The following is an 18,212-nucleotide window of genomic DNA, read 5'->3' as shown; positions in this document are numbered from 1 at the left end:
CAGAGGCTCCACCGTCAGCACCTCTCCACGGTGCAGCAAACACAGCGACCGTGGGGGCCAATGCGCCGCGCGGGGCGGGGCGGGTGGGCGCAAAGCCGGCACAGCGAGGGGCGGAGCGGGGCGCGGCGGGTAGGGCGGGCCCGGCGCCACCCGGCGCGAGGAAGTCCCGGCCGCTAGCTTTGGGGAAGTGCGGACCAGGCGCCTGCGCACTGTGCCCCCGCGCCCCCTCCCCGACGGCCGGGCCGGACTTCAGAGCGCGCGGGCCGGCCCCTCCCGGCCCCAAGTCGCGGGAGCCTCGGGAGCTGGTGCCTGGGGTCCTCACCCCAAGGACTCCCGCGGCGGGGTCCACGTGGACTCTGGGCCGCAGTGGGACTGTAGCCCGCCCCCCGCGCGTGGGGGAGGGGGTGTTGCAGCCGGTTCCCCTTTTTCTGCAGCTTAGAGCCTGGGGAAGTGATTGCTCAAAGGTGGGGGCCCGGAAGAACCCCAGGTTTCTGCGTCTTCTCCCCCAGCCTGGTGGGGAGGGGCTGGGGCAGGACACTCTGTCATCCCCCGCCTCCACCCGGTTGGATCGGGCAGCCACTTGGCCCTGCGAGCTGTAGGGGAGGCGCTGCAACCCCTGGCTCCAGCCGATCGGGGATCCCCGGCGCCAGCCTCTCTCCGGGACGCCGCAGGGGTATCTCCTGCCGTCTGACTTGAGTCCCTGCCACTGCAGTGCACGCCCCTTCGGCCGCCAGGGTGGGGCCCAGACCTAACTGGTCCCCTCCCGCCCCCACCCTGCCTTTGGGTCGCTGGTGAGTGGGGCGCCATGGCGAGTTCATGAGGTCGGGGTGGGGGCGTCAGAGGCTGGAGGGAGGGTCTCCCTACAAGGAAACAGACTTCTCCAGACTGAAAGCCCCCCAGCAGGGAGAGGAGCGAGGTGGGGGTCGCCACTACCATTTCAGAGGTGGGCTTGGGCGCTAGTCGCAGGGCTACGGCGGGCTGGACTACCTTGGAGGGGCCAGGCTAGAGCTCCTCCACCAGCCAGACAGGGAGTGCAGCATACAGGAAAGACGCTGGTGGCAGAGAAGGACTGGGAGTGGAGCCCCTCTGTCAACCCCCTCCCAAAGGTTATGACATTTTTTTCTGAGATTGTCACATTTTCTTATTCTTTTTTTGGACTGGCCAGGCTTGGGGACGTTCTTTTTCCTTCTGTGGAGCAGAGCAGCAGCCACTCCAGGGAGCCTCTGTCCCCAGAGACAAGACTTGCTGCTGGTCTGGCCACTCCCCTCCCAGACTTGGGGACCAAATCCTGGGGGGCTGGAGAAGGGGAAGGAGTCCCCTAGTACCAGATAAGAGTAGGAGGACCCTAGTTAGACTCTGTATCTCCAGGAGAGAAGAAGGATGGCCCAGGGCACCCTTGGGTAGTCTGGGGATATGGGTGGCCCCAACTGACCTGAGAAGGGTGCAGGGAGCCAGGTCCAGGGCCTGCAACTAGAAAAAAGGGGCTAGCTCCCTCAGTAGGCACCAAATTTGGCCCCCAGCACACAACCCTGGACATTTGGCCCCAACCCCCTGGGCATGTCCTCTCCTTTGTTGAGAGACTAGCTGGAGATAGCTGCCCAGGAGGGTCAGACTCCAAAGCACCAGAGTGTGAATCCCCAGAGGAGGCGAAGACAAGAAAGCCACTGCCTGGGGAGTCACAGCCCAACCCCCACCAGACCTCAGGCTGGCACACCCCCTCCTTTCCCTAAAAACTTAACCCCTAAAGAAAAGCCCAGCCTCAGGGCTACTTTCTGTCTCCCCATCTTCTTGCTGGGAACCTGTGAGACCCACAGATCTCAGAGAAAGTTGGGCAGGTTATGAGGGTCCAAGGCCCCAGGAAACACTGTACTGGCCCCCAGATTTGGGTCAGGGCAGTGGCCTCTGCATGCCCAGACCCCAGGGGCAGTGAGTGCCCTAAGTATCCAAAACTACAAGCCAGGAGTGGTTTGGTGGGGAACAGGAAGATTAAATGAGAAAATGAAGTAGAACTAGGTCACAAGTCTCTGGCTGCTGAAAAGGGTGGTGGGGCTCACATACACTGAGGCTGGCTGGTTTGAACCTGGCCTGGGCCTGCTAAACAACAATGACAACTACAACAAAAAAGTAGCTGGGCATTGTGGCAGGCGCCTATAGCCTCAGCTACTTGGGAGGCTGAGGCAAGAGAATCACTTAAACCCAAGAGTTTGAGGTTGCTGTGAGCTGTGACGCCACAACACTCTACCAAGGGTGACATAGTGAGATTCTGTCTCAAAAAAGAGAGAGAGAAAAGGGTGGTAGATGTGCCCACAAGAAGGCCTACCTGGGCTGTGGTAGGCTTAAGTGGTGCACCTCCACTGCAGAAGGTGTAGCCAAATGCTGGGAAGGACATGCACCACCTCAGAGCAGGTGACAGGGGAGCAAGGCGAGGGCACTCGCCTCTTCCTCTGCTGGTGCACTGTGCGCTGGGGCCTTGCACAGCCTGGAGGCAGTGGGCAGAGAGGGCAGGAAACCCTGGGTGATAGCAGGGGGCTAAGGAAGCTCCACAAGCAAAGAACTGTCTTCCCTGGGGGCACAGGTCCCTCACACCCTCAGGAAGTCCTGATTCTCCCTGAATTCCTCAGTGTTCCAGGCCTAACCTAATGTAATGCTCCAGGCCTAGCCTGCTGCCCCTGGCTGAGTCCAAGATGAATAGGTCAGAGTCTGCTGTGGCCCACGCTCAGACCTGGACTCTTGGTGGGAAACAGCTGTACCCACCTTCCTAACCCAGAGTCTGGGCAGAAACACCCAGGAGGACATCTGACTGCCACCCCCATGCACCAGCCCCTTTGGGAGGGGTCAAGACCCGGAAGCCAAGAAAGAGGAACCCAGGCTTCCGGCTTCCCAGGGACTAGGCAGATGGGGGGTGTCCCAGAAACCCCTATGGGGAGCCTCATCTGGGGCTTGGCATGGGAGGAGGAGGGGCCAGAAGCTGCTGCAGCCACCTCCTCCCTGACTCCATTCCCCTAACAGCCCTGGTGGGGGTCAGAGGCTGGGCAGAGCTGGGTCTAGGTGGGGTAGGCAGGAGCAGACCCCTCCGGGGCTCTGAGGAGGAAGAAGGAGGAGATACCCTCTTGAGACCCCTCCCAGGGGACAGGTGGGGGCTAGAGTCAAAGGTTCTCAGTCAGAACCTTGGGCCCTTTTCCCAGACCCCCAGGCTGTGGTGAGGGTCCAGGAGCTGGCACCACGGAGCCTGGGCAACCTCCTCTGCCCACCCATGCCCACCCCGCATGAGGCTGAGAAACAGGTATGTCATGCCCCCCGCCTCTGGTCCCTGGAGAGATGGGGCGGGCAAGTGAGGGGCCACACCAAGCTGGGAGACCCTTGAAGGCTGAGAGGTCAGAAGAGCCCTCTGCTGGGAATATGGTAGGGGAGAGGAATGTGGTCGGATAGGCCTTGGCTAGAGGCTCAGGTGCTCTGTCATCCCCCAGCACACAGGGCCCGAGGAGGCAGACCGGCCCCCCTCAATGACTAGCCATGATGTGGCCCCCCAGGTGGCCCCTGGCCGCAACCCCTGCTGCCTGTGCTGGTGCTGCTGCTGCAGCTGCTCCTGGTATGTGGGGGAGGGTGGGGGGGCGGGACTGTGCAGACCCTGAAGGCAGGATGTCCCTGCCACCTTGAAGCACCCTCCTGTCTGGGGGCTTTTGGGTCCTCGTGACCAGTGGTCAATGTCTAACCCTCTCGGAGGCTTGTGTGTTGCTCTTGCACCTGGTGTGCCAAGGATGTGTCTGGGTGCTGCCTGCACTTGTGCAGCCATATGCTCAGAACACACTTACAATGGTGCCCTGGGCAAGACCAGGATGGTCCCTGGGCCCTACAGGGGAACAAGGTGGGCACAGACCCTACATATTGATCAGAGACCAGAATGAGAGAGCAGCTGGCCTAGGCAGTGGGGAAGAGCTTCCCTGGTAGCCTGCTGGGAGCAGAGAAGAGCACTGGAGTCTCTGGGTATCCATGAGGGCAGGAGTAGGGCTCCCAGGTAGTAAAAGGATTTTCTAGGAGTAAAGGGAAGCTGGTGGACATTTTCGTGCCTTGCAGAAGCTTGGCACTATTCAGGTTTCAGGCCCTTGGCTGTTGAGGGAACAGCTGTTGGGGACCCTAAGTGGGTCCTGCCCAGTGAGCAATTGAGGCCTGAGCCCAGGCAAGATATGGAGGAGGGGGCATGAATAGTTGGGACTATTGCTGAGAGCTTGGAGGTTTGGGGTCTGGGGGCCCTGGGGCCACTGCTGAGAGGAGCCCTAAAGTATGGCTTTGGCCTAGCAATGGAGGAGTGCTGGGCACTGAGGCAGGGAAGAACAGGTGGGCCGGGGGCTGACGACACACTGCTAACATGTCAGACTGCAACATGGATGCATGGGCAAGAAAGAGGTAGGGGGGTTGAGGGCAGGCTGACAGTGGGGTCTTGCCTAACAGGGAATGGGGAGGGTACACCGGGAGCCCAAAGGGTCCTGGAAGGCAACAGATTATAGGAATACTAGGTCAAACTGGGAAGGAGGGGCAGAGGTTGTGGCCTGAGCACTGTGGCAGGGACAGCAACCTGGACCCTTGGGGAGCAGGAGGAGAGAGGCCAGCACTAAGCATGGACACTGCTCTAGGAGGGTGCTAAGGGAGCCAGTGCTTGCAGCTGCTCCTCCCCACGGCAGGTTACATGCGTGCCAGGTACCCTGTGTCTTGTGTCTGCCCATGTGCTGAGGGGGCCCATGGTGTGTCGAAGGCAGTGCCACCTTCTCTCTGCCATTAGGAATGAAGAGCGGCGGCGAGTGTGGCAGGCCTCCAGGGAGAGCAAGTTGCAGCCCCTCCCCGGCTGTGAAGTGTGGTAAGTCCAACTGGCCAGAGGGTGCATGGTGGGTGGGCTCAGACTGGGGGGCCTTGGGCCCAAACTTATGTCCTCCTGCAGTGCCACACCAAGCCATGAAGAGGTGCAGAGCTGGGCGCAGTCCTTCGACAAGCTGATGCACAGTCCAGCAGGGCGCAGTGTGTTCCGGGCCTTCCTGCGCACAGAGTACAGTGAGGAAAACATGCTCTTCTGGCTGGCATGCGAGGACCTGAAAGCCGAGGCCAACCAGCATGTGGTGGATGAGAAGGCGCGACTCATCTACGAGGACTACGTGTCCATCCTGTCCCCCAAGGAGGTTTGCCAACCCCCAGCACAGGCATGGGGGGTGGCCTGTTGGGGACTGTAGGGGGCACCTTCAGGTCCCTGACCTGGATGCTGCTTCCTGCAGGTGAGCTTGGACTCCCGCGTGCGGGAGGGCATCAACAAGAAGATGCAGGAGCCTTCTGCGCACACGTTTGATGACGCGCAGCTGCAGATCTACACACTCATGCACCGGGATTCCTACCCTCGCTTCCTCAGCTCTCCCACCTACCGTGCCCTGCTGCTCCGGGGAGCCTCACAGTCTTCTTCTGAGTCCTAGGTGGCCCCAGTGACAGACACTAGGCCCCTTAGGGGCAGACTCTGGGCTACTCCACATGTGCGTGCCAGTGGAGATGTTAAGGCACACCAAGGGGCAGTCCCAGCCCCAGAGGGAAAGGCTTCATCTCCTGGCTCTGCCCTCAGCCCGGCAGGAGCTCTAGGTGCAGGGCAGCCAGCAGCCCCTCAAGGCTGCTCAGTGCCCTGCATGTTGGGAGGGGCTTCACGGGAAGCCTCGACCTGTAAGCCTCATAGGCACCTCTGTCCCACACAGCTAGCAGCCAAGATTTTGCCTTTCTTTGGTGGGGAGCAGGACCTCCACGTTACCCAGTTTTGTAACATGAGCCTTCTGCACCCCAGAGTCAGACCCAGAACTTCAGAACCAGATGTGAAACCTCAAAATCAGGCTCAAGGTGACAGGACCCGATTTCTACAAGTATTTTATATGTCCATGGACTTTAAACCTGAAAATATGTCCTTACTGTGTTTCAGCCAAAAAAAAGAAAATAATTTTTTCATATTTATCTTCCTCCTCTCATTTCCCCATCCTCTCTTAAAATAGGATGTCTTATTATTGAATTGTTTTTTTTTTGTTGTTTGTTTTTTGAGACAGATTCTCACTATGTGGCCCTTGGCAGAGTGCTGTGGTGTCAAAGCTCACAACAGCAACTACAAACTTCTGGGCTTAAGTGTTTCTCTTGCCTCAGCCTCCCAAATAGCTGGGAATACAGATGCCGGCTATTTTTTTGTTGAGGTTGTCATGTTGTTTAGCAGGCCCGGGCCAGGTTTGAACCCACCAGCCCTGGTGCATGTGGCCAGCACCGTAACCACTGAGCTATGGGTGCTGAGCCTTGAAGATATTTTTAAAGCAAAAGTCTCTCCTCTATTCCATGTTTGTGGGGAGATTTGAGAGTGAGGAATTGTTCCAGATTCAGCCTTGGCACAGGGACATGGGTTCTAGTGCCCACTTGGAGAAGAGGCAAAGTACCACACACTCTGCCCACCCCCACACTCCAACCAGACTCCTCAGAACAGTGGCCTCGGTGCCTGAGCTTAATGTAGGGTGAGACTGGTGTGGCCACAGCACCTCGTGAAGGCTTGGTGGATTCCTACCAAGGTCCCCAGGAGGTATCAGGGGTGTCCTCCAGAGGCAGGCCAACAGAAAGCCCCTTGGTGTGAAACATACCACCACCTTCACTGTGCAGACATGTACTCCCCACTCCATTATCTCAAATTTCTGGGAAGTCAAGTGATTGGAAGCTGGACTTAGCTCAAGGTCCCAAGACACCTATTCTGCACAGTAAACCCCACGAACAGAGGCAGGACATAGGACAGGCCATCCTAGGCCCTAAGCTGCCCATGCCCAAGAAGGGGAAGCAGTGGGGTAGCTTAACACCATGTGGGGTCCCCGGCTGCCCCATGTGCACACAAGTCCTCCCTGTCTCTGTGTACAGGCACAGGCAAATCACCCAGGCCCTCTGGCCACATGGCAGAGGTGATCCCTCTGAGGTCCGCCAAGCTTTCTCCAGGGCAGACTGACCAGGCCCAAGCCCAGGCATCACCTGACCCCAGGAAGGAGTGTTGTCCAGTAGCAGCAGGAGGTAGAAAGGACATGGGCCAAGGACAGCAAGATGGCAAAAACAGACATTTAATGTGGGAAACAAGCAGAAAGGTGCACTCCAGGCAGGCAGGGTGGGGCAGGGTGGGCTGCCTTCAGGGGCCTCCAAGGAGGCTGTGTCCATCGAGGACAAGAGGGCTGGCCACGGCCCGGGGCTGCAGGACATCTGCAAGAGGGCTCAGCAGAACTGCAAGAAGTGGGTAAGTGACAGCTGGGTGGGAGGCAGAAAAGGCCCAGACGGCTGGGGTCTCCACCAACCACCCCTGAGACTCCAGGAGGCCTGCTGGGCACAGCTGTCACTCGTCCAGAGTGCAGCCCCTGCCAACTAAGACACACCTCCCAAGAGGAGGGCCAGGAGCCCTCCTCTTGCCACATGGGCTTGCCACCTACCTTCCAGCGGTTGCCACACTCATTGCAGACAACAAAGGTGGTCATTGGCTCATCAGAGCTGCGGGTCTGCACCTGGGGGAGGGCTGGGTAAGCCTGGGGTCACCACTAGGCTCTCTGCAGAGAAGGGCATTCCCTGACCTGGGCTGTGTTGGTCTTGCCATCCCTAGACCCCCATGGGTGGGTGACCTGACCTGAGGCTACCCAGTGGCCCCAACCTCTCAGGGAGGGAGGTGGTGGTCTGCCATGGCACAGGCATTTGTGTGGGCCTAAGGCACCTCACATGGGCCTGAGCCCAACAGGGCCCAGACTCAGCTAAGGGCAGAAGGATCCCTGGTAGGAAGGGCCCTGTGGTGGAGGGACTAGCAAGGATTCCCAGTGGTACAGCTGCCTTCTGGAAGGCAAGAGGGTGAGCTTTACCCCACAAACAGGGCCAGTTCTGACCAGCAGTTGGGGGTGAGAGCGAGCCAAACCTCGTACAGACTCAGACCCTGCACAGCCCACTGGGAGATCGCCCCCCCACAAGCTGTCTACCAAGCACTGTGGCCACCTCAAACTCCTCTTCCCAGGCCCCCCAGCATGTCATGGGGCCCACACAGTCTCCCCCAAGCATCTCAGCATCATCCTTCATGCCACAGTCTGAGGTTCCTGTGATTACACCACCCTCTCACCAGCACCCACACTCCTCATGACCCCCTATACCAGCCCAGACCTAGTCCTCCACTTCAGCAGCCCATAACAAGTGGGACTGACCACCAGAGACACTGCAGGGGCTGAGCGTCCTGGGGAAGGGGAGTGGTCCCTGAAGGTGATGTCACTCCCTGGCCTCACCAAAGCCCAAGAGGTTCAGGGAGAAACCCAAGCTAGGACCACAAACTTGCTGCCACACAAGACGTGAGGGGTGGACCTGCCACCCAGCAGAGGTGAGGAGAGGAATAAGCTCTAGGGGTGCCCGGCAGCCACTCACCTGTGTGTAAGTGCAATTCTTCTTCCTGCACTTGCTGCAGGTGAACAGGTCGGTCTGCGTGCCGCCTGTGCGGGCCATCTGGTGCTCACGGATGGCCTCCTTGGTCATGGCCTTGCGGATCTCCTTCAGCTCATCACTGGCCATCTCCTGGGGCAAGGGCTGGCTGCTTAGCCCACACTCCACAGGACAGCCCCAGCCCCCCCACCCTGGGGCAGACTCACCTCTGATGTCATCACCGCAATCTGCTGGGGTGTGATGGCGCCACACAGCACATTCCGGCGCAGGTCAGGGTTCTTGGCATCCTTCAGGTTGGAGATGCGGCTCCGCACGCGGTTCTTGTACTTCATATCCGTGTTCCCAACGTCCCGGAAGATGCGTGCAGGCATTTAAGGACCCCTCTGAGGCCAAGATCGCCACTTCTAGCCACCACCCACCACACTGCATCAGGAGCTGGGGGTGTTGGGAGGCTCTGCCTGGTTACATAGGAGTCAGTCTATCCCCCAGTCCTGCTGGTGAGTTGAGGGGCTGCAGGGCTAGGTCTCCCCCAGACCCCTTCCTGGCTGAGATGAAGCATCAGGTTCGAGGCCCCAGGGATAGCACAGGGATAGTAGGGATAGGGGATAGCACAAGGATAGGCCCCAGGGATAGTAGACAGAATTAGCCCCTCAGTCGGTCCAGGGACCCCTCCTGGGGCGAGGGTGCCCAATTGCCCAGGCAAGTGACGACCCAGACAGGGCATTGGACAGCCTGTAAGTGTCATCTAGCAGCCACCAGGGGGAGCCCTGGTGGCCACAGGTGGCAGGTCCTGTGGCCTTCTGACTCTGCCAGACACCCTTGGCCCACAAACCCCCTGCACAAAGGATATATTCCTCGATCTGCGCAGACAAACGCTCAAGGTCCGCACCAATGGCCACATGGTCATCTGCAAGAGGGAGGCCTGACAAAACGCCCACTGGCTTTTCCACCTGCTGCTCCCACTGCCTATACAACACCCTGGCAGCTAGAGGGGACACCTGTGTCTCTAGGGGACTCTGCCCACAATCCAGGCACTCTGATATCACCAAGGCCCCCCCACCCCCTCCCAGGTTCACGATGATAATGGGCTGGGGGAGGAGAGCAATCTATGTGAGTAGGCAGGGCCTGGGCCACCCTGTGAGTCTGCATAGAGTCAGGAGTCAGGTCCTGCTGGGCACTCACGGTCTGTCTGCAGGGCAGCACTCAGCATCTCACGGCACTTGTTACGCACAGCATCACAAGTGACCGGCACTGGAGGAAACGTAGTGATCCTCGGGGTGGACGGCATCCTGGGCATCTCTGACCTTTTGCGGCTGGAGAGAAGCAGGGCCAGATGGGTTCAGACTAAGGATATGCACCCTAGTATGACACTGGTCCCAGGAAAGGAGAAGATATGGCACAATCCACATCTCCAAACCCTGTTTGCTCCCCTGATAGAGCCCTACTGCAGCCTGAGAGCCTGTCTCCATCCTTGCCAGCAAGCCCACTGGCCATGGGAGGGAACTTAAGGTCCCCAGTGGGTCAGGGTGTACTTTTCAAACAGGAATAGGATGCTAGATCTTTTCCCAGCAATCAACACCTCAGCAGCATTGCCAGCTAGTCAGAACAGGCCACGTAGCTCCTGCCATCTCTTGGTGTGCACAGTCTCTGGGAAGCCCAGAACTCAGACCTCCTACAGACACCTCTCTGCTAATTGCAGCCATAGCTGCTGCTAGCTCAGAAACAGGTAGAAACCTACAAGAAGACAGGGAGGAGATCTCCCAAGGCCAGATTCTACTGTCACATGTAACCCTACTTAGAACACATAAAATGGGACAAGGACACCCTCTCTCAGGCTGGGCCCAGGCTTTGGCACTCTCATGGGAATGAGCAGAGGCAGGTGGCTTCCTGAAGGAGACTCAACTGGAACAGGCGTGCAGACAAGCTGTTGTCCACTACCAGCCATGATCCCAGAACTCAGTTTGTCCCACTCAGTGCCCCAGCCAATGCCACCCCCTCTGGTCAAGGGCAGAGCAGTCTCTTGGCCACAGCCTGTCACTGTGAACACCCCTGGCCTGCATGGCAACAAAGCCCTAACTGTACTTCTGGTCAGCAGTGTCCACACCAGTGCACATCAGCCAGTAGGGAGCTGGGCACCTTCGGTTCTGGGTGAGACTTTGCAGGTAAGAGGGTCTCCCATCAAGTGAGGCTGAGGAGACAGCCAGAGCAGGCTACTGAGAACCAATCCCAGGACAGAGCCTCAGGGGAAGTGGGCAGGGAGCTCCTACAAGTCCACTCAGGGCATGCATGCTCTCTGTAGGGAGGGATCAAAGTGGCTCATTGACAACCAGGTGAACACATCCACGTGTCTCAGACAGTCAGGGCAGGAGAGCCTCAGCATGAGATGCAGTGTCCAACATAGGGCTCATCAACCTTGTGTGTAGCCCCTAGAGAGCCCCTCCCCCAACACAGTGCCCAGGCATGTAGAGATGAGCACCCTGTCCCTGCTGAGGAAACTAAGGCTAGGAAGCAGGAGTGTGTGCACCTGCTTCCCAGGTGTGCTACCTGGGATCCACGGCCTCTGAGGCATCCTTGGAGGACGATGTGGGCAAAGGCATGCCCCTCCCCCGCTCCCTGGTTTTGGCATCTGAAGCATCTACAGTTGCCCAAGAAAAAGGAGATGGGCTGATCAGGAGGGAGGGGCAGATGACCACCAGGCAACCTCTGCTAGACTACTGGCCCTGGCCCTGGCATGCTACACAGCTAGACAGAGCCAGGGCCAAGAGCCCACCAAGCCTTCCCACTGAAGCCCTCTCTGCCTAGTGACCCTTCATCAGCCTCTGCAAGCCGGGAGGTGCCTCCCCATGATCCTCTGGGGCCTCATTGGGGTCCACCTTCCTGCCCATCCTGACTGGACAGACCAAGCACTTCCCTCACAAGGCTATTCCTAAACCCCAACCTTAGGTGGAGCCAGGCTCAGGACCTGCAGCCTGCACTGGTGACCAGGACATGCTTTTGGCCAAGGACATGTGTCTCTGTTTCACAAGGGTGTGGACAGAGTTTGGGAGAAGATGGGGGGAGGCCTCTCTCCTAGAGTCCAGAGGAGGGGCTGGTTTCCTGTCTCAGGTAGGAGCCTCTGTCACCCTAGTTAGCCACTGTGCTAAGGAAGAGACTGCCTTTAGTCTAGCTCAGTCCTTCCTTAGCCAGGGGCTGCCCCTTTGTTCTGAGTGGCTTCAGTGGCTCTGCCTCCTCCCTCTGCCTTCTCCTGTCTTCCTGGGGTACCCTGGCCCTACCCCCTCCTCCTCTAGGGCTCCTGGTGCCCTGCCCAGCTCAGGTCCTGGCCTCCACTCTCTTCTCTCCCTGTTCTACATGGAGCCCCCTTCCCACCATCCACACTGCCCCACCAGTCACGCCCCCAAAGCAACTCCTCTCAGCTGACACTGATGAACAGCTGACCTCTCAGCCCGAGGTAGGTGCTTCCTGGCCCAGGTTGCCACCACCCCACTCCCAGGTGGCCCAGCTCAGCGTCAGCACCACCAGCACCCTACATTGTGCTGACCAACAAGAGGCCAACTCTTTCCAGGGGCCCCTTGCCCCAGCGCACAGTCAGCACTGTCAGGCCCGCACCCAGGAGCTTCTTCCAGGACTTGATGAGGGACTTGGCCAGTGCAATGACCTCCTCGTCCGAGCTCTGCTTCCGCAGGGCGTTGACAGACATCCCGACTCGGGTGGACTGCAAGGCAAGTGGCCTGGGTCGGGTGGCAGTGGGAGCCTGCCCCAGAAGTCAGATTCTCCTAGCAGACCCTTGGTGTATCCCACAGGGCAGGGCCTAGGGACTGGCAGGGGAGGTAGATGCCTCTCCTAGTGGGAACCACCCCATTTGGAACCCCGGAGCCTTACCCATCAAGGACAGGATAGGCTGTTCTCAGACCCCCTCCCTGTTTTATCAGGCACCAGAGAGAGGCAAGGACCCTCTCCTCAAGGTCAAGTATTTGTGCCAACCAACAACTGGGGGTAGGGGCAGTGGACAAGCCCTGCCAGGTGCTCTTAGAACTGCTGTCCCCTGGGCTGTCCCCAGGAGCTGTCCCAGGCCTGGGCAGGCAGGGACCTACCTGGAGCAAATGCAGTGTGACAGGCATGGCCTTCAGCTCCCGCAGCAGGTCCATGGCTCCCTCCTGGAAGGAGAAGGGGGACCTTCAAAAAGGACTTTAGATCTTAGTGGTCAATAACACTGCCTCCTGCCCACTTGCAAGGGACACAAGGCAGTGACAATTTGGAGACTCCACCTGGGGTCAGAGGAAAGCCACAATTCCTGCACCTGGAGGCACCCAGGGTTCTGCCCACAAGTTCTTGCACCATGGCAAAGGGCCCTTCCTGCTCCCACCCCAGCAAGGGATGGGAAGGGAAGCAGTTCTACAGTCTCAATGGTCATAGGTCACATGACTTCCTGACCTCCATGAGCAATGACCTTACTGTAACATCAGGTCACTGGCCCAAAATGCCAGCTCCCATGCAGATTGCAGGCCTTGGAGAGCCACACAGGTGAAGGCAGCCCTAGGTTTGCTCACACCTTGTCCATCCATGCCCTTGTGTGTAAGACAACCTCTCCGCAAAGTGACCCACCCATTAGCTGGTAAGGCTGACCAGGAGCCTCAGTGTCCTGTGCTGAGGACATGCCTCCACTGCTGGCACAGCCACAGCCAGTACCTGCCGCCAATACCAGCCCCACTCTTGGTCAGTCCTCTAGGGTCCCAAGTGCCCCCCATGCACTTGCCTAGACTGTTGCAACAGACCCCCTGGTCTCCCTCCCCTGCCAAGATCTGTGTTTCCTCCCAGACCTTATTACACAGCGAGACCAGGAAAAAACAGGACACACCTTCACTTTAGGCACAGAGCCTCAGTGATGGGTGCAGAGCCACTCAACCCAGGATCTTCACACCTACCGTCCACTGCCTAGACAACCCCCCCCCCAATATCTTCAGGGCTCATGCTGCCATCCTTTCAAAGCTTCTCAGCAAGGTCTCTCCTATCTAAAACTGAAATTGAGCTATGCATCTCACCTTACCCTCCTCCCCAGTTTGCTCTCAAAAGCCCCAGGCCCGTGAACATACTAATGGGTTTCCCTGTGTGTGTCCTTCCCCACACCATCAGATAAGCTGACCCAGCTACTCAGATATCCTGCAGCCCAGAAGCCATGGGAGGGACTTGCCCGATGAACTCCCAATCCAGGTAGCAGCTCTGCCCAGGCTGCAGCCCCCTCCTTGACAACTCCCCAGGCAAGCCCTGCCCCTCAGGCTGTGCAGAGTCCAGCCCTCAGGCGACCTCAGAGGGGACAGATCACCAGAGTCAAAGGCAGTGTTCCCTGACAGCACTGCACACCAAGTAACATGGTTTTCACTGACCTCAAAACCAGAGAGGCATCAAAATTCCCAAACAGCCCCCAAGGAGCCTCAGGCACTGGAACGACCCAGGACCCTCTGCTGGATCTAACTCCTCACTCTACAATCCTTCTCTCCCCTCTACACTCTCCTGCAGAGATTCTGACCATGCTGTGCTTCCACCAGACCTCCCTTCAGGTCTGCCCACCCCTCAAGGACCTCCCAGGTTCCATGACCCATATTTACTCTCCAACTCTGGCTTTTATCTGTCGTACTTTGTCTCCTTTGAGAAGGCAACTTCATTCTCTGGTCATCTCTGGAAACAGCCGTAGATCCTTCCCACACCCCTGCTTTGTGCTCCCAGTCTCCCAGGTGTGTGAACACAATGGAGGGGGGCTACTTCCAGCATGAATGAATGAATGAGAGCCCGCCCCCTTCCCAGTGTAGGCCTCAACCTACAACCATGATCAACAGGAATCTAGACTCAATCTTGCTCAGCCCAAAAAGCTACCCCCAAATCCCATTGTAGTCACACAGCCCTGGGGTGGTGGCACAAGCTGTCATTAACCCATGACTCAGCTGCCTTTACCACCCTGGGCTGGCCCAGCAGACATGTAACTCAGCCCTGTCCCAGAACCTCACAGTCTGGGGGGGAGGGCCCAGGTCATGTTTATTGAGCCAGCCAGGCACTCCACATGACTCCTGGACATCTCCCCACCCCCATGAGGCAAGTACCGTTTGCTAAGGGTGCTTCTGTGAGAGGTTGTAGAGGTTGCACAGGTTGCCATGGTCATGATACTGGGATTGGACCCCCACCGGCCTGCCTCTCCTGGAGGCCTCATGAGCAGCATCCTCCAAAGGCTCACTGTGGCAGCTGGACAACAGAGGCCCAGGCTGCACAATGAGCAGAGCTGACCAGAGGCTCCAGTGCCCAGACACTGCCAGGCCAGGCTCATTTGAGCTACTAGGTTTTACATCTTACACAAGCAATCTTTTCCCTAGGGTCTCTACATATCTACCCACATCCCAGTAGCTGCTGGCTGAGTCCTGACTAAGGAAAGAATTTATTAGAGAAACCTGAGGATGGGGATAGAGAAGAAAACGGTCCCCACAGTCAGGAAAGGCCTCTGCCCAGCCTGTGAAGGGGGTATGACAAGGGCTAGAAAGAGGCAGGAGAGATATTATAGGTCCAGGGAAAAGGGGGTCCAATCTCAGACTCCAAACTCTTGCAGGCAACACAGGGCATGGGAGACAATAGTGGGAGAGGACTCCGAGCTGGAATGGGGACCGGGTGGGGTGGGGGGTGGGGTTGGCCGGGCTCAGCAGGAGTAGTGGAGGCCCCATGAGGGTGCCCACGCTGGAATGGGGAAAGGCTCCGGGCGGCGGCCTGAAAGAAACGGCTGAGTTGTAAGGTGGGGGTGGGGCGGGGCCTAGGAAGTTGTCCAGTGACCAGGCAGGGGGCCTGGAGTTAGGGGACAGGGAAGGGTGCAGAGCCCAGGTCTGCGGGGTCTCAGCCAGGCAGGAGGGGTCTGAGTCCAGAGCGGTGGCTCCCGGGACCAGGTCCAGGCCCGATCGCGGCCTCTGCGGGAGTGGGTGTAGGGTAGGAAAGGGGTCTCCCCGCATCCCGGGAGTCTCTGCTGGGGCGGGGCCTCGTCCTGCCCCTCAGGTGGTCTCCCGGCCCTGATGGGGGTCGGCGAACTCGACGGGGTCTCGACGGGGCGGGGGTCCCGGGGTCCTGGCGGCCCGCGCCCCTCACCGCGCTCTTCTTGGTCACCATCTTGTCCAGCCTCCGGGCGATCCGCGCAATCTCCTCCTCTTTGCCCATCATCGCCTCGGGAGCAGCGGCCCCCGTGCCCGCCGCGCCCGCCTCCGCCGCCCGGCTCGGAATCCGACCCAGGCCGCCGCTGCCTCCCGCACTTGTCGCAGCAGACACAGCCCGGCCGCGGGCGGCAGACCCCCGGCCCAAACCCCCAGCCCCCTCGGCCGCGCGCTGCATGCTGGGAAATGTAGTCCCTGCGCCCGCCACCCCACCCGTGCCAGCTTCACCTCGGACCACAACCCCCAGGCGCCCCGCAGTGGGCACGGTCTCCTGGGAAGTGTAGTCCTGACGCGCCGCCGAAGCTCGCGGTCCCACAAGACCCCGCGGAAGAGCAGCGGGGAGCGCCCCACCAGCGGTGAGGCTAGTGAGCAGCGGGTGCGCGGCCGTCCTCCTCCCACCTGGGCCTCTCAGGGCCACAGGCGGCGGTCGGAGCAAGGCCAGCAGAACACTCCCGCCGCCCACGGCCCCTCTATATGACCCGCCTGAGCCCCACGCTCTGGCTTTAGCGGCTATACGCCACTGCAGTCTCAGGCCCACGTTCGGGTCCTTCAGGTCGCTACTCGGAGCTTACCTGTCCAGGGGCCCCGGGGCCTGAGCGAGCAGTGGCCTGATGGGGCGGCTGCAACGGGCCGGGCTGCGGTGAGCAAGACGCCTGGGGTCTCTGGAGAGGCTGCGAGGGCAAGGCCTCTTCCGCAGTCGGCCACCGGGGTGCGATCCGGGGCTGTGCACGGCGGCTCGCTGTCAGGATATTTGCTGATTCACATAGCACAGTGAACACAGGCCAGGGGAAGGAGCGTAAGAGTTTTTTTTTTTTGTTTGTTTGTTTTTGTTTTTTGAGACGGAGCCTCAAGCTATCCCCCTGGGTAGAGTGCCATGGCATCACGCTCACAGCAACCTCCAACTCCTGGGCTCAGGCGAGTCTCCCGCCTCAGCTGCCCAAGTAGCTGGGACCACAGGCGCCTGCCACAACGCCTGGCCATTTTTTGGTTGCAGCCATCATTGTTGTTTGGCGGGCCCGGGCTGGGGATTCGAACCTGCCACCTTAGGTGTATGTGGCTGGCGCCTTAGCCACTTGAGCCACAGGCGCTGAGCCACGTAAGCAGTTTTTAATAGTTTTCATCTCCATTGCTGCTGGACAGCCCGGGAAAGTGCAGGCTGCCTGTGGCTAGAGGAATTTCTCCTGCCTGGGAGGGTTGGGGAAAAGGAAGGGAGCAGGGCCAACATCCCCCCAGATACCTGCCACTTCCTCAGTAATGTAGCAGATGCTGGCTGGTTTGCTGGACAGAGTGCGATGCTAGGGTTGGTGCAGACCAAGGGACTGATGTCTATAGTGTTGTGGGGCCCCCTGGTCACTGAAGTTAAAACCAGCCAAACATGAGGCAGGTAGGATGTCCAGATGACTGAGGCTAACCATGCCTTAGGCTCTCAGTAACATTAAATATGATTGAGCTTCCCAGCAGCCAAGGTGAAAAGGGAAATATGGTCAGTTATGAAGTTAATTTTCCCCCTATTACTGATGAAAGAGGGTTTTTTTTTGGAGATAGAGTGTCAACTATGTCACCCTCAGTAGAGTGCTGTGATGTTGTGACATAGCTCACAGCAACCTCAAACTCCTGTGCTTAAGCAATTCTCTTGCCTCAGACTCCCAAGTAGATGGGACTACAGGCAATCCACACAACGCCCAGCTATTTTTTATTGCAATTATCCTTGTTTGGCAGGCCCAGGCTGGATTCGAACCCGCCAGCTCCTGTGTATGTGGCTGGCGCCCTAGCCCCTGAGCCACAGGCACCAAGCCAAATCAAAGAGAAGCACATTTTTTTTTGAGATAGAGTCTCAAGCTGTGGCCGTGGGTAGAGTGCTGTGGCATCACAGCTCACAGCAACCTCAAACTCTTGGGCTTAAGTGATTCTTTTGCCTCAGCCTCCCAGGTAGCTGGGGATACAGGCACTCATCACAATACCTGGCTATTTTTTTGTTGTAGTTGTCATTGTTTAGCAAGCCCGGGCCAGGTTCAAACCCAGCAGCCTTGGTGTATGTGACCAGCGCCCTACCAACTGAGCTACAGGTGCCACCAAAAGAGATTCATCTTAATCATAAGGAAAAGCATGGAATTCCTTACAGAGAGTAATACTTCTCCAAGACACAGACTCTATGATGGGTGAACACAACACCTCTAGTTTTGATACTGATTCTAATTCTGTCCCCTCACTGCGGACTGGGGCCACAGCTCTGATCCCAGATCAACCAAGCAAGTCCTTGTGGCCAGAATCCCATGGTTGGAGCATATGTGAAGCCTTTGGGGTCCAGCCACACCAAGGAGACTAAGAGAAGCTGTAACCACTCCCTCTTCAACCACTCTATGGATGGCTGATAACTAACCAACCAGGGTCCCACAGAACCAGCACAGGAGCTGGCCTCGTGCAGGAACCAGAAGGAACCCCAGAAAACATGGCTTCAAAGATCCAGGTTGCTGGCTTGGTGCTCACAGCACAGTAGTTACGGCACTGGCCACATGCACTGAGGCTGGCGGGTTCGATTGTGGCCCAGGCCAGCTAAGTAACAATGACAACTGCAACAAAAATAATAGCCGAGCATTGTGG

At 58.4% G+C, this 18,212-nt stretch overlaps 2 protein-coding genes across 5 annotated transcripts; one reads left to right on the top strand and one right to left on the bottom strand.

Annotated features, from left to right (window-relative positions):
- The first annotated feature begins 286 nt into the window (after window positions 1–286).
- Window positions 287–5,935, top strand: RGS19 (regulator of G protein signaling 19). Of its 2 annotated transcripts, XM_003787796.3 has the most exons (6): window positions 287–791; window positions 3,186–3,283; window positions 3,468–3,589; window positions 4,778–4,852; window positions 4,934–5,168; window positions 5,262–5,935. In XM_003787796.3, the coding sequence occupies exons 2-6, from the start codon at window positions 3,254–3,256 to the stop codon at window positions 5,451–5,453; spliced, it is 654 nt and encodes a 217-aa protein (XP_003787844.1). In that variant the 5' UTR covers window positions 287–791; window positions 3,186–3,253; the 3' UTR covers window positions 5,454–5,935. The 2 variants fall into 2 exon arrangements, with proteins under 2 accessions (XP_003787844.1, XP_023367754.1); XM_023511986.1 differs by lacking the exon at window positions 287–791 and having other exon boundaries at window positions 2,938–3,283.
- A 1,146-nt stretch (window positions 5,936–7,081) lies between these two features.
- Window positions 7,082–16,332, bottom strand: TCEA2 (transcription elongation factor A2). Of its 3 annotated transcripts, none has more exons than XM_023511985.1 (10): window positions 16,184–16,332; window positions 12,528–12,590; window positions 12,043–12,148; window positions 10,981–11,071; window positions 9,619–9,749; window positions 9,287–9,358; window positions 8,643–8,797; window positions 8,422–8,568; window positions 7,458–7,529; window positions 7,082–7,254 (listed from the first exon to the last, which is right to left on the bottom strand). In XM_023511985.1, exons 2-10 carry the CDS (start codon window positions 12,579–12,581, stop codon window positions 7,246–7,248), a joined length of 837 nt encoding a protein of 278 aa, XP_023367753.1. In that variant the 5' UTR covers window positions 12,582–12,590; window positions 16,184–16,332; the 3' UTR covers window positions 7,082–7,245. The 3 variants fall into 3 exon arrangements, with proteins under 3 accessions (XP_023367753.1, XP_023367752.1, XP_003787843.1); XM_023511984.1 differs by lacking the exon at window positions 16,184–16,332 and adding an exon at window positions 15,550–15,800; XM_003787795.3 differs by lacking the exon at window positions 16,184–16,332 and adding an exon at window positions 15,550–15,800 and having other exon boundaries at window positions 9,287–9,343.
- Window positions 16,333–18,212: the final 1,880 nt, after the last annotated feature.

The sequence above is a fragment of the Otolemur garnettii genome, unplaced genomic scaffold (genome assembly GCF_000181295.1).
Source record: "Otolemur garnettii isolate 467f Iridium unplaced genomic scaffold, OtoGar3 scaffold00023, whole genome shotgun sequence".
In the NCBI taxonomy this organism is placed as follows: Eukaryota; Metazoa; Chordata; class Mammalia; order Primates; family Galagidae; genus Otolemur; species Otolemur garnettii.
The sequence above is the reverse complement of the archived record's forward strand: the minus strand, read 5'-3'. Positions and strand labels throughout refer to the sequence as shown.